Raw genomic sequence first — 15043 nt, forward strand, 5'->3', positions numbered from 1 at the left:
ATCTAATACACATATCAAGCTGTGTTTGAGGAACAGCAGCCCATAGTTTAGCTACATATATAAATACCTTAGTGTGTTGTCTGGTTTTAGCCGACTGCCACACTGAGGCAGGTCGTAAGTATTCGTGTATCGAAGAGAATCTATCAAAATCTACTTGTTTAGACATACGAACTCTCCAGAGGCTATTTTCAATTGTGCAATTATAATAATAATAATAATAATAATAATAATGAGAAGAAGAAAAGTTGATTCAAAATAAGACTTGTAATTGTAAAACATTATTTACATAAAAAAAATAAAATTAGGAAAAATTCGGTTATATCAGGGTGCAGAGTATAGTTAAAGACTGCCGTTCTTTAAAAGTATCAACAGATGTATACAGTACCACATCAATTAGAAGGTTCCTGCTGATAATGGTGCGACGGAAACAGGAATACTGAAACGTCTTACAATGACTATACATGTTGTGATGGTACTATCTTTGTCACCAAGAGTTAGTATGTGTTCATGTGGTATTTCTATCATGTTGTGGACTATTTTATATTAATTAACCGAGGGAATTCATGTTGTGGGCTACATTACATTAAAGATCTGGTCGAGAATTCATGTTGTGGGCTACATTACATTAAATAACTGGTTTAGAATTCATGTTGTGGGCTACATTACATTAAAGAACTGGTCGAGAATTCATGTTGTGGGCTACATTACATTAACGAACTGGTTTAGAATTCATGTTGTGGGCTACATTACATTAAAGAACTGGTTTAGAATTCATGTTGTGGGCTACATTACATTAACGAACTGGTTTAGAATTCATGTTGTGGGCTACATTACATTAAATAACTGGTTTAGAATTCATGTTGTGGGCTACATTACATTAAATAACTGGTTTAGAATTCATGTTGTGGGCTACATTACATTAAAGAACTGGTTTAGAATTCATGTTGTGGGCTACGATACATTAACGAACTGGTCGAGAACTCATGTTGTGGGCTACATTACATTAAATAACTGGTTTAGAATTCATGTTGTGGGCTACATTACATTAAAGATCTGGTCGAGAACTCATGTTGTGGGCTACATTACATTAAAGAACTGGTCGAGAATTCATGTTGTGGGCTACATTACATTAAAGATCTGGTCGAGAATTCATGTTGTGGGCTACATTACATTAAAGATCTGGTCGAGAACTCATGTTGTGGGCTACATTACATTAAAGATCTGGTCGAGAATTCATGTTGTGGGCTACATTACATTAAAGATCTGGTCGAGAACTCATGTTGTGGGCTACATTACATTAAAGATCTGGTCGAGAATTCATGTTGTGGGCTACATTACATTAAAGAACTGGTCGAGAACTCATGTTGTGGGCTACATTACATTAAAAAAACTGGTCGAGAATTCATGTTGTGGGCTACATTACATTAAAGAACTGGTCGAGAACTCATGTTGTGGGCTACATTACATTAAAAAAACTGGTCGAGAATTCATGTTGTGGGCTACATTACATTAAAGATCTGGTCGAGAACTCATGTTGTGGGCTACATTACATTAAAGAACTGGTCGGGAATTCATGTTGTGGGCTACATTACATTAAAAAAACTGGTCGAGAATTCATGTTGTGGGCTATATTACATTAAATAACTGGTCGGGAATTCATGTTGTGGGCTACATTACATTAAAGAACTGGTCGAGAACTCGTGTTGTGGGCTAAATTACATTAAATAACTGGTCGAGAATTCATGTTGTGGGCTACATTACATTAAAACACTGGTCGAGAACTCATGTTGTGGGCTACATTACATTAAATAACTGGTCGTGAACTCATGTTGTGGGCTACATCACAATTAAACACTGGTCGAGAACTCATGTTGTGGGCTATATTACATTAAATAACTGGTCGGGAATTCATGTTGTGGGCTACATTACATTAAAGAACTGGTCGAGAACTCGTGTTGTGGGCTAAATTACATTAAATAACTGGTCGGGACTTCATGTTGTGGGCTACATTACATTAAAGACCTGGTCGGGAATTCATGTTGTGGGCTACATTACATTAAATAACTGGTTTAGAATTCGTGTTGTGGGCTACATTACATTAAAGAACTGGGCAGAAATTCAGACGTCTTTCATTGCGAGTCAATACATGGAACGTATCATGTTAGAGACATATCTCGTGTTGTGGTGTCACGTACCTACCTATCTTACCTGCGTCTCTGTACCCTCTCCTTCTTGGACATCATTAGGTTATGAATCACCAAGCTTTTTAAAACGGCATCAAAAAACATTTGGTAAAATAATGACTGTTGTCCGCCGCAAATAAATTTACATTAGATGTGTTTGCTCGGTTAGTGATAATTGTAATGCATTGATATACTCATTGTTATGTTTTCTATACGGATTGGAGTTTCAGGCAGTCATCAGGTGAGAATATATATTCTCAAGGGTAATTCCATCACAATGACAATCCCATTTGCAAATTTATTTTATGATATATGCATATTTAATTAAGTAAGATAATGACTGAATGATTTGATCAAGTATAGTATAACCGTATACTCGCTTGCAAGTCGGGGGGCCCCGAGTGCCGGAGTGGTCTAAAGCGCTCTCTGTTACGGATCACTGCCATCTCACCTCTGTCTGCGTGGGTTCGAGTCTCGGATTCAGCCAATGTGGCTATGTGAGAAAGCTTGTCAGTAGCTTCTCGTGGGTCGGTGGTTCTTTCCGGGGTTTTCCCGGGTTCTTCCTCCACCATTAATATTGGCCGCCATGTATAGCCTATCGTGTGCTGAAAAATGGCGTTAAACCCTACAGCAACAGCAACAACAACCTACAAGTCGGATCCAGCTGCAACCTCATATACACATAGCGTAGATAGTCCGCACAATGAGGTGGCAGATCTGGGTCGATAAAGTTTGTTAGGATTAATCATTGGAACAGACAGCAGATCAGGGTTAATGTTGTTTGCAATTGCATCCGACCTTTACACGAGTATTAGCTTTGAGGCTGGACACGTGTTGAACTGCGTATAATTTGCATATTCCTTTAATAAATATGATAATTATGCCCCTCACTGAATGTTGGACATAATGACGAATGTGAAAAGGCTTCATCGTCGGGATTATATGCCAACAAAGACATCACGGCATTGAATGCAAATTTTTTTTTATGGTCACGTTTCTGGAGGGTTAGTGGCTTACATCTCCGGTCTGCTCCACTGCATAAAACAGTAATGACGTTACACAGGGTTCCTGCAGTCTTTAAAAAATTAATTCCTGGAAGTTCCCAAGACCTTTTACCGATTTCTAGAGTACTTATTACGACCTCCAATACTTACCTAACACAAAAACATTTGTCAGCTTGCTTTGCGCATACTTCATCCTATCGGATTGGTCAATCTCTCTCGAATGCCGTGAATACGATGATTTTGAATGGCGTTACGATCGACAGATGTTGTCTGTCTGTGAAGTTTTAAGGGAACCTACTAAACAAAACAAAAACATCGAAGTTAGGTAGGTTGTTAAAACTTTTGGCAAACAAAATGAGACCAGATGACAAATAACCAAATTCCACGACTTTTCAAAACTTATGGAAATTTGAAAACCTTTAAGGCCCTTGAAATGATTTTCTGTAATTCACCAACTTCACCAGGATTTCCATGACTGCAGGAACCCTGGTCACATTGTTATGCAATAGGAAATAACTGAGCGCCATCACTAATAATCGGATACCTTATTTCCGTGTGAAGTCAACGTCAAACAAATTTTTTTTTTTTTTTGGTTTAGCTTGGTGAAACAAGCCATCGTCTTAATTTGTGACTTGTTGACTAAGTAGGACTTGAACCATAAAAAAGCTGTATCATGAATACCAAGGCATCTGTCAAATTCATATTGTGGACTTTGCCATATTGTTCTAGCAATAACTTGAAGTCCAAAATCTGCAGAATATGTATTATGATCTTAATTACAACTCACATTTGAAGAAATAAAAAAACTTAATAAGGTTTTCAAGCCATAGCATTATGTTTTTTAAACATACTTTTGAACTTACTGGCATTTTTCTTATTTACAAAAACAAAACTGATTCAGCAAAACCAGTAGAAGTAGACAAAAAAGAATTTTCTTGTAATATTTGTATTGATATTATTTAGAGGTAGACTACCTCTCAAACTTTCAGGACATTTTAGGAAGTGTCAGTTTCTTGCAGCAAACCTTTTTAAAACATTTTGACGAAAACTTGTTACAATGAATAGGCAAAGTTGTTGATGGGTTTAATGACGTTTTTCAGCATGTGATGTAGACTATACACGACAGCCAGTATATTTGGTGCAGGAAGAACCACCAACCCACGGTAAGCTACTGACAAGCTTTCTCTCATTTGTCGAGCTGAGACTTGACCTCACGCTAACAGAGTGGGATACTCTGTAAGGCAAACGCCTTGGACCACTCAGCTACCTGGAATCCCAATGATTAAATACAAATCAATTGTAGTAGACAAATTAACTCCCCTGTGCATATTTGTATGCATATCTCATTGACCGTATCCACTTTCCATTTCTTTAGCGTAATTTTTTGAAAGAATATTTTTTAGGTTTTTAGTTTTGGGGCTTTTTTTTATCTGCATTGGACGCACCCGTTTTTTCAAACACTAATCTAGTTATTTATAGATTTACAGACCACTCCGTTGGTCTAGTGGTCAGAGCATCCGCCTCGGATGCGGGAAGTCGTGGGTTCGATCTAAGGCCGAGAAATACCAAAGACTTACAAAAATGGTACTAACAGCTGCGTCGCTTGGCACTCAGCATTAAAGAAGTTAGTGTTAGGCCTGGTCGGCCTGGTGTCAGGATAATGTGACTGGGTGGGACATCATGCTACATGTCTGCGGCATGATGCACCAGTGCTAGACACTATAAAATGTCACACTGCGGACATCGTAGCGATGACTGAAAACTTGTTTAAGCTATGTTAAAAATCCAAATCACACACACACACACACACACACACACACACATAGATTTACAGTATCCATTTAATACTAGGATCAGTAGAGGCAATACGTTTCATTTTTCATACCACCGTTAAACAAGTTAAATCAGGTACCAAAAATGTGATTCACCAAACCCATATTTGAACATGAGCTCTGATTGACATATCATATGCCTGCCAGGTTTTCACCAATCCTCTACTTTAGACACCAGTAGATCAAAAACCTTGCCCTAAAGTTAGACAATTATTAAAGTGTTTCTATTACAATTTCCATGACCCTCATCTCAGATCTTTAATCATCATAATCCACAAAATTATTTAACAACCAAAACGAAAGCCATCCACAAAGTTCATTTGAGGAGCTTACTCTGTAAGTTGTTCTGGAAAACCCATCGTTCTCTGAGCAACATTAAAAATGACCTTTGACTTTTTGACATCAAATTCAAGTCTTCTTTCATGCCTCAGATGCAAACCTACTATACTGGTCTGTGGAATGGAACTAAAATTAACACAAATTTTTTTTTTCTTCTCCATTCCCTGTTGTCTTGACCTTTTAACCTCACAATCAACAGGTTTATTTCCCACCAAATGTGCAAGTCATCCGCAAACTTTGGTGATGATACATGGTCTATAACAAATCTTTATCTTTTTTCAGTTAAAATTACCTTGCCACATGGATCGCAAGAAGTTCAAACCATCCACAAAGTTTGGTACAGGTCTGTGATGTGTAACTAATGCTACTGTGCAAAAACCATTTGACCTATACATCTCCAAGGTTCTCCCTTACCCAGAATGCAAGTCATCCACCATCTGGTAATTGTAGATTGTGGACGACTGAGTTAATGTATTTCCTTCTTTCATTCAGTCACAATTACCTTGACCATTTGTTGGTTTCTTCCTTACCCTAAGTACATAATAACTGCAAAGTATGGTGACAAATGTCAAGAAGGTTCTGCCAAAGCCATCCACAAAATTTGGTAAATGTACAACTTGAATTATTGTGCAAAAATTGGTAAAGTATCGATGGATGATGTAATACCACATATTATACCATATGGAAGATATATAAAAATCCATACTGCAAAAGTCTAGGGGGAAAAAAACAGATGATAAAAATTTCAAGATGGGTTTGTAAAAGTTTATATTACCATTTTCCATTAATTTCTGGAGCACTCTTTCTTCTTTTGGTGTATCCTCAAAACAAATATTTATATTTACCGACGGAAATATCCTAAAATAAAAAACGTCAAAGAACTTAAGGTAAAACCATTAATATTCATGACACCGACAGTATGGGAGCCATGGCAAGTCAGTTGGAAGAGTGCCAGACTTGTAATCAAAGGTTTCCAACCTGATCTGGCTGCCTCGGTGCATCTTTGGGAATGGCACTTGGCTCTCATATTTTTGGCACAATAGTCAAGGTGTTAATAGCTTTTAAACCCCACAAAAACAAACAAAAACCAAACTGTATATTTGCACAAACTGTCACACTAATTTAGGCATTCAACACTGCAAGAAAATTCTGCTTAAGAGATGTTTTCCTTCTTCAATGATGTAAGAGACCTGTAATGCAAAATGAAAATTGCACAGGACTAGTGAAGATCATATATTCTTCATAACCTAATCTCTCCCGACTCCATGCACTGATATATCACCCCCCTCCACCCCCATGTACTGACTTGCAACTTCAAGGCCTCACTGTGAACAGAACTTGCACACTGTTGACTACAGTATCACTGCTGTTAAAGTGACACTTGTGTTTCAGCACATTAACACAGGTTTGACAAAAAACTTAACCGAACAGTAAAACAAATTTTTCAATTTAAAGTTCATCAAAACAGTTGACTAGGCAAGTAATGTTTGATTCCTGTACTATGTTCATCTTATATCTGGTACTCACCAAAAAAGATGAACGTCAATAAGAAACAAGACACGATTTAATTAATTATATAACCTGAATACAATTTGCATCGATGATATTATTCTTGATTTTTAACCTTGTTTTCAGTAATCTTAATAATGCTGTGTTTTCGGGAGCATTCTATGTACGATACCACTTCTTTCCAGGTTTCTCAAGAAAAATGAACAGCATGAAAAAGGTTTCGTGGATTGCTTCGTCTCTCCCATGACCCATAACATGATGCATCATCAATGTACAACTTAAAAAAAAACTAACACAAAACTTTAACACAGTACCTTAAAGCCCATGCTGCCAACTGCAAGGCTGTTTGTTATTCATACGTGACCATTTACTAGGTATATAACTTGTATACCAATTACCTACAAAATGATATATAAAAAACAGACCTTGAGAAACATTGGAAGTCTGAGTACATCTTTTACCACAAGTTGGATTTGACAGTCATCATGGAAGAATATAAAATTTAGTTGTTTAATTTTAGCACCGTTGGCATCATCTGCAAAGACAGCTAAAATACACCTACAATAAGGTCCTGTGTACATTTTTCTTCATTAAGAAGCTAGCCAGTTACCTTTTACAAACTTCAAATGTGAACAATTTAGGAGTTAAACAACCAGGTAACAATAAATAAAAAAAAGTAAAAAAGACTTTAATAATGATTAGTATATAGGGTTCAAACTGAACTCTGAATGATAAATTCAAAGACTTTTCCCAAACTTTCAGAAGCCAAAAACAGATTTCCAAGACCAATTTTTGCTAACATTTTGTATACAGGTTATGAGAAAACAACAAACGCAAAATACTACAATATTGTTTAACGATGAAATTCAAACTACAATTGATTTTTTAAGGGCTATTCCATTTAAACATACCCCTGGAGGGGAAGGCACATTCAAAAATGGGTGACCACCCATAGAAGTGATTTTTTTCCATACCAACACCAGTCATAAAAGTGAATTTCTGACACCCATGCCCATGCATATAAGCAAATTTCGGAAATTCATGACCGTGCATACAATTTATTTTTTTATAGAGGTGAATTATACATTAATTTTTATTATTGGTAACTTGAATAGAAGTATTAAACTTAATAGAAATAAAATGTATCTAATTAATATTTATAATTAAAGATAATATGATAAATATAAAACATTTTGTGAATAGTAATAATAAAGAGTTGTTCATTGTTAATCAACCAGGTATTTGTGATTTTCAAGTTTAAGGATGAAAGAGTCTTGACAGTTTGTTTGGATTAAAAACCCAATATTTACCTTGTTTAAGATGAATCTCTTTATAAGCACATAAATAATAGTACCCAGAAATTATAAATGAAATTTGATATCAGGGCCATACATGTATGTTTAAAAGTTTAACGCCACTTTTCAGCACACAATAGGCTATACATGGTGGCCAGTATTAATGGTGGAGGAAGAACCTGGGAAAATCCCCAGAAAGAACCACCGACCCATGAGAAGGTACTTGCAAGCTTTCTCACATACCCACATTGGCTGAATCCGAGACTCAAACCCACGCAGACAGAGGTGAGATGGCAGTGATCCGTAACGGAGAGCGCTTTAGACCACTTGGGGCCCAAAAAAATGGAATACTGTCCCCGTTATAGTCTTCTTAAAATCAGTTTATCCCTGGGTTCAATACCTCATTTTCGGTCAACCAATGAGAAGACAGCATTCAATTCTGTGTGTTGCACTTGCATACTAAGTGGGCGCAATCATGGCCATGTCGAGCTATAGCGTGGGAAAATGGCCTGGCATTCCATAAATGCATAATAGTACGTTAAAGTTTTAGTATGCATACAATGTCGAATGCCTGAGCTAAACATCGTTACAAAATTTAGCAGTGTAGCTTAAAAGGTCACGTTAAGTTGCATGAGAAAGTGCTTAATCCAGTTTAATTCAAGGTCATGTTTGTTGTTTTTGGAAGCATGTGCTTGTTATAAAAACAGTTCTAACCAATCAAATGGAAGCTAAGAGAAGGGGAGTTTTTTAAGTTTGCAGAGTTTCAAATGTACGATTTTCAAACTTAATTCTGAGGCTGATGAATGTCTCAACCTTGTATCTGTCTATGGTCAAGTTCTCACCTCTAAAATTAGCCACAGATGACTCCAGGCCGACCGAAGTCAGCCATATCCCAACATCTTTGATGGACCACATGTTGTATTGTCTTTCTGTTGCCATTTTTAGTCATGTTCTAAATATTCGGCTGCAGTATCCATACCATATATGGTACATCTGAAAGCTTATGGAGATCCACATTCCGATTGTTTTCATATTTCCGTTACAATTCATCAGAAAATGTTGATTTGGTTTTTCTTTTCCCTGAAATTCTGCGAATTAGGATGAGTAATCTGGAATTACATTTTTTGTTAAAAGGAGGGGGGACAGAAGAGAAAACAAGCACAATGGTGGCATGACAGAAACATATTATTAACCCTTTACTTCATACAGTATGTGGCTTTTAGGCCTTCGATACACATGTAGCCAAGTTACCCAGTGCAGTGCACTATAAAAAGAACACCTGTTACCTATTCAACTCCATACACATAGGCCTGCCTGTTAACTGTTAACCACTGTAGAGTATAATTTTAACCAATTTACATTTCTGGTACACATCTATTATGTATGGAAAAATTTTATGAGTAATATCTGATCATGATAGCTGTGTAATTATTTTTCATAGAATAATTTTTTATGTGCTTTAAAATCTTAAGAGAACTTGTTTACCATCAAGTCGTGTGACAAACCGTAGCTGCCATTTCTCATAATCAAAATTTACAAGATTTTTGTCCACATCTACATCACTAAGTCAGCTCAATTTGATAATTTCTAAAAACTAATTGCTGCCTACATCAATATCAGCACCTTTACCTAAGTTACTGAAGATTTCATAGTTGTGATTCTAATCGTGAAAACTTCTCAAGTACTTTACGAAATCTGTGACCTCCATTTTGAAGAGCGGAGAATACGACCCAGATGCTTCAAATAGCAGATTTTGACCAGAGCATAAATAGTTATGTGATCTGACGTAATGGTCATTCGCACAAATGAATGTAGTAGCTAACAGGGGGTCTCCTCTGAAGGTGGCGCAATGAAAACCTGCTCAAAATGGCTGCTGTTTACAGAAGGCGTCAAAAGGTGCTTCCATGCAAATGAAGGCATCCAAAGGCGGTTGCATGAGGTAAAGGGTCAACATAAAATAGGCACCATCGATAGAAGCATTTTTTCTTTTGATTATTGTTTATTGATGACCATGCATGGAAGTTTTTTATTTTGCCGTCCATGGGGTAGGGGTATGTTTAAATGGAATAGCCCTAAAATTGCTTTATAATGATATGGAAGATATGTTAATATTCATTGTTATTTCAGAAATTTGTAACTTATGCATCAGATTTAATACAAAATAAATTGTTCTCTTAACAGAAATTAAAATGTTTGGATTTTATTTCAATTTTCAAAGACTTTTAAAGACCTCAGGGTAATCGGCTATATTTTCCCAAAATTTCAAGGCCTTGAAAATGCTACCTCATTTTTCCCAAACCATCAAAGACTGTTAAGAACCCTGGTATATTATTGGTGTGATTTACTGATCTAATCTGGTCTGTTCATCTCTTAGAAAGCAAATATTTTTTCCAGTCCATCAATACATGAAAAAAACGAAAGAAAAAAAAAACATTAAAGTTTACAAACGGCAGAGATATTAACATTTCTAACAATATATTCTCTGGATCTGGTTTTGCAAAAATGTAACAATTTGCGATCATTCATCTAAGCTGCTTCTGAAAGTGACTGAATTATTGAAATATATCAAACAAACTCGGCTAATTCAAACTTGTTTTATTGATCAATTGCAGTACAGATGTATATGCAGGTAATTATTTTAAAAATCATTTTCTTGCAAATACATTTCTTTCGTGAAATAAGTTTTAGAATTACATAAAAAATTTAAAAAGAGATACAGTTAACAAAATATACAACAGAATTTGTAAATGCTTTAGTTTATTTAAACTAAACCTGCACAGTTTAAGAATTTCTCTAATTCATGAGGTACTATGTATTTCACTGAAAACACATACTTGATATCCATATGGTGGCAAGATATTGTGATGACACTGTTGGAGAGTAAAAGGAATTACAATTAAAACAGTTAAAAATGTCATACTGATCTTATGTAAAGACAATCTTTTACCTTATCAGACATCTATTTTGTGCTTTGCTATTTAAAGATTTGGCATAAAAGATTAAAATGTACACTTCAAATCTGTAGGGCTGTTACAGAAAAACAAAACTGGGATTGTGCTAGAAGGCACTTGTTTTATAAATGGATGGTTAGGGTTCATCCACACAAATCTTTATGTGTTTTGTTTTGAGCAGTTCAATTAACAAAATATGATGGGGGTGGGGCTTTGAACACGTGCCCATATCTTTAAGTTCTGGAAAAGCCCTTAGGAACTTGAAGGGAATTTAAAGGTTTAAATTTTCTACTTGCCCTAGCCAAGAAATATTTAATTTATCCACCTGGACAAAATTTAAATCATCATTTTAGATCATAATGTAGTATATGCAAAGTGAGCCTTCCTTCAGCCTGGTCAAGAATGAGATGACACTGCATAATCGTGATGAAGACAAATTTCTGGGCCTGCAGACTTCATGGCTTTCTGACTGACCCCAGCTTTCTTTGAGCCAAGTCCTTCAGAGCATTGTAACATGGCATCACAAGACTGACATTCATCTGCAGGCCGGGGGGCTGAGGCAAGGGGTCGAGGCTTTGGCTTTAGCCAGCCTCAGTCTTCAAGGAAGAAGTAGTTACCACCTTTCTTCTGTTCAACATCCTGGAAAAAGCATGAAAATACAACATGAAGATAAAGGAAATTTGAATTAATTTTGTGTGCTGTAAACCATGACCAAATTTTGTGTGTTGTGGTAAATTACAAATTAAAAGCACAGCAATAATGTTTAAATTCACCAAAGTGTGGGAAACATATTAAGTTCAGTTATGTAAGGTAATCAGATGCAAGGGTAATTACAGATGTAAATTTGTATGGGTAAGTCAGATGTGAAGTAAATTACAGTATTATATTTGCATTGGTAAATCAGACATGAAGGTAATTACAATATATTAAATTGTTTTATTTTAATTTTATTTGCTGTATCTATAAATCATAAAGAAAACAAGAGTAAAATAAGTAAAATAAATACTAGATAGTAAAAAAACAAAAGTAAAGCAAGTTAACATATTATAACAAAAATATTTCATGGTTATGTACCTTATATAATTTAGATGATGACTCCAATGGGTCTATAGTAAATTTCTTCTAAAATATTCTTTTAAATAATGCAGAGATTGACTTCTGACGTAAAATTTGTTAATGGTCTACAAGAAAGTAAATCAAAATGACTGCAAACTCATTTTGTATATTGTTTCTGAATATGAGCCATGAAGTATGTTACGCTGTTAAGAACATAATGCAGATTATAACAACAACATACTGTCATAACATAATGCAGATTATAACAACAACAAACTGTCATAACATTTTTTCATGTTCAGTTTTTTCAGCAAAAAAGCAAATTCCGGTACAAATGTCTGCTGTTGGCCTTGTCAACATCAAGCTGCCTACAAAAATTTGGTTGATAAGTTTGTTTAGATGGTTTTTACACCATTATTCACCAAATGATAAGCTATATATGGCAGCCAGTATATTTGGTAGAAGAAGAACTGGGAAGACAATGGGAAAAACCAACCACAATGGCAAGCTGCTGGCAAGCTTTTTCCACATATCAACATTGCCAAAAACTTGAACTCACAAGTATAGAGTTGATACGTGTGAGTGATCTGTAAAGGCAAGTGCCTTTGACTATTCGGCCACTCGGGGCCTGTAAAAATTTCGATATTAATCAAGGAATTTATTGTGCATAAATAAAAATGTGTGGGTCTGACAAATATGTAATATAAAACAGCTAAATGGTAATGCAGTAAAATGAAAATCAAACCCAGCCAATTTCTCACCAGCATTAAACTGCATACTAAATTTGGATGAAATGTCAAAATGTTTGCAGGATTTATTGTGTGGGAATAAAAATGTGTGACTGACAACCAGGATAGGTTACAATGCTGCTAAACAGTGATGTAAAGGTTGACAGTCAAATTTGGCAATGTCTTCACAATACTAAGCATTATACCAAGTTAATTTAAAACCAACAGCAATTAAGGGGCATTACTGTGCAGTAGCAAAAATAGTGGATCCAACAATCAGGGGCTTGGACTATAACTGTGCTAAATAATGACGTAAAATGGAGACAATTAAGTTCATCAAAAGTATCATCAATATTAAGCTCCATCTCAAATTTGGATGAAATCAAATTTTAATTAGGGAAGCTATTCTGGTGAACAAAAGGTTGGTGAGTATGACAGTCTGGGGATATAACTCCACTCAAGATATATATATATATATATATATATATATATACACACACACACACTACAATGGTTGAATTTTGACAAATGTAGTGATATAACTTAATGTATTGAAACTTAAAGCTGACGACATTTTTTTTAAATCACCAATACCTTTACAGAGTTCAGCTTGTTTATACGAGGCCTGAAATTGTTAGGATCCCGTCTGAAGGTAATGTCCAGGGACTCGAGGAACTTATTCATACCATTCAACAGAGACTGTGGGCTGAAAATTTAAAGAAATATCAGATAAAACCTTGCCTAACAAGATCTGTAATTATAGTAACTGGTTCTATTAAGACAGTAACAATGTGAGTTAAGCAGGACACAATGTATATCACATGATAGTTAATGTTCGTTTCATTTTCAATGAAAGATAGGGACAAATTAAGAATATGAAACCTATTTGCCTTCACATCAAGTCAATACTCATAATTTTCTTCAACAAATTTTGAAAAAAGATTTAAAATATATAATACATATTTATAACACAAATTTTTTTCCCTATAACTTTCTTAAATTTCATGAATTCTCTCTAACAAAAAAAAAATATTCTCTGGTGCTTCCTTCCATTTCCCAAAGACTGAATTTTGCAAACCTGCAATGTAGCCGTTAAGAAGCCTACTACCAAACTGAGACCAACTAGAATGAGAGATGGAAGTTGTGCAAATATCCCTTCTTCTTTTTTTTTTAATATCACCTACCCTCTCAATTCAAACACTGACAACTATCATTATTGGCTTTTCATTCTTGTTAAACAGCACATCAAGTATGGATACCTCTTAAATCAGGTGTGTGGCCTCCCGAGGATCCCTTTAAGAGTAGGACCAATGTATTGGAATAAATGAGACGAATTAAACCATTAATACTGAAATAATTGTGTACCAGTCTTTTCTGAATATACGACACGAGTTAAACCAGAATTAACCAGACAAAAGTACTGAAATACTTACGTATTAGCCTTAGTATCTATGGAAGGTATTCCTTCAAAGACAATAACCCTATCGGCCAAGTATGTAGCCATGATGAAATCATGTTCCACAACAAATGCAGTCTTCTTGGCATGAAGGATGAACCTGCCAAACAAAAAGAAAAGATTATTTCTTATAAAAACATTCTTGACTCTGTTCTCTTTTTGGGGATTGTGGGTATCAAGAAAAGCCCCTTTTTTTTAAAGCAAACAGGTTCTATTTAAAAATAAAATTCAGTGTATCCCTTAGAGGTGCAAGATTGGGAGTCAGAAATCCCCTCAGTGTCAGAACTGGGGGTCAGACTAAGCAAAAACCAAATTCTGGTATCAAAACTGGGGAGTCAAATTAAAAATTAGGAGGTCTCTGAAGCACAAATGAGGGTAAAGAGAGACACTGAAAATTTCTAAACCTGATATGCCCATTGCCAGCCAGGGAAATTAGGGACAAAAAGGTTAAAGATTTGTGATTCTATGTTCTTACTGCAGCAAATAAATATTCCAAATCAAAGCCAGAAGAATAAGAAAATCATTTAAAAACATTACAAAACATGTCTACATGCAGTTATATAACATTATTTACAGTACACAGCTCTGTTATATAACACTATTTACAGTACACAGCTCTGTTATATAACATTATGTACAGTACACAGCTCTGTTATATAACACTATTTACAGTACACAGCTCTGTTATAT

The 15043-nt window shown here is 35.4% G+C and overlaps 1 protein-coding gene across 1 annotated transcript in view; it reads right to left on the reverse strand.

Moving 5' to 3' along the window:
- Positions 1-10740: 10740 nt before the first annotated feature.
- Positions 10741-15043, reverse strand: part of LOC149796794 (ATP-binding cassette sub-family E member 1) — a 52422-nt gene continuing 48119 nt past the window's right edge. The window contains exons 14-16 of the mRNA XM_089961445.1: positions 14331-14453; positions 13492-13603; positions 10741-11752 (exon numbers count right to left, since the gene is read on the reverse strand). Coding sequence (XP_089817571.1) covers positions 11705-11752; positions 13492-13603; positions 14331-14453 — 283 coding nt within the window. The 3' untranslated portion in view covers positions 10741-11704. The remainder of the gene's footprint in view (positions 11753-13491; positions 13604-14330; positions 14454-15043) is intronic.

This window comes from Sinohyriopsis cumingii, chromosome 6 (assembly GCF_028554795.1).
Source record: "Sinohyriopsis cumingii isolate HCF-2022 chromosome 6, ASM2855479v2, whole genome shotgun sequence".
Lineage (NCBI taxonomy): Eukaryota > Metazoa > Mollusca > Bivalvia > Unionida > Unionidae > Sinohyriopsis > Sinohyriopsis cumingii.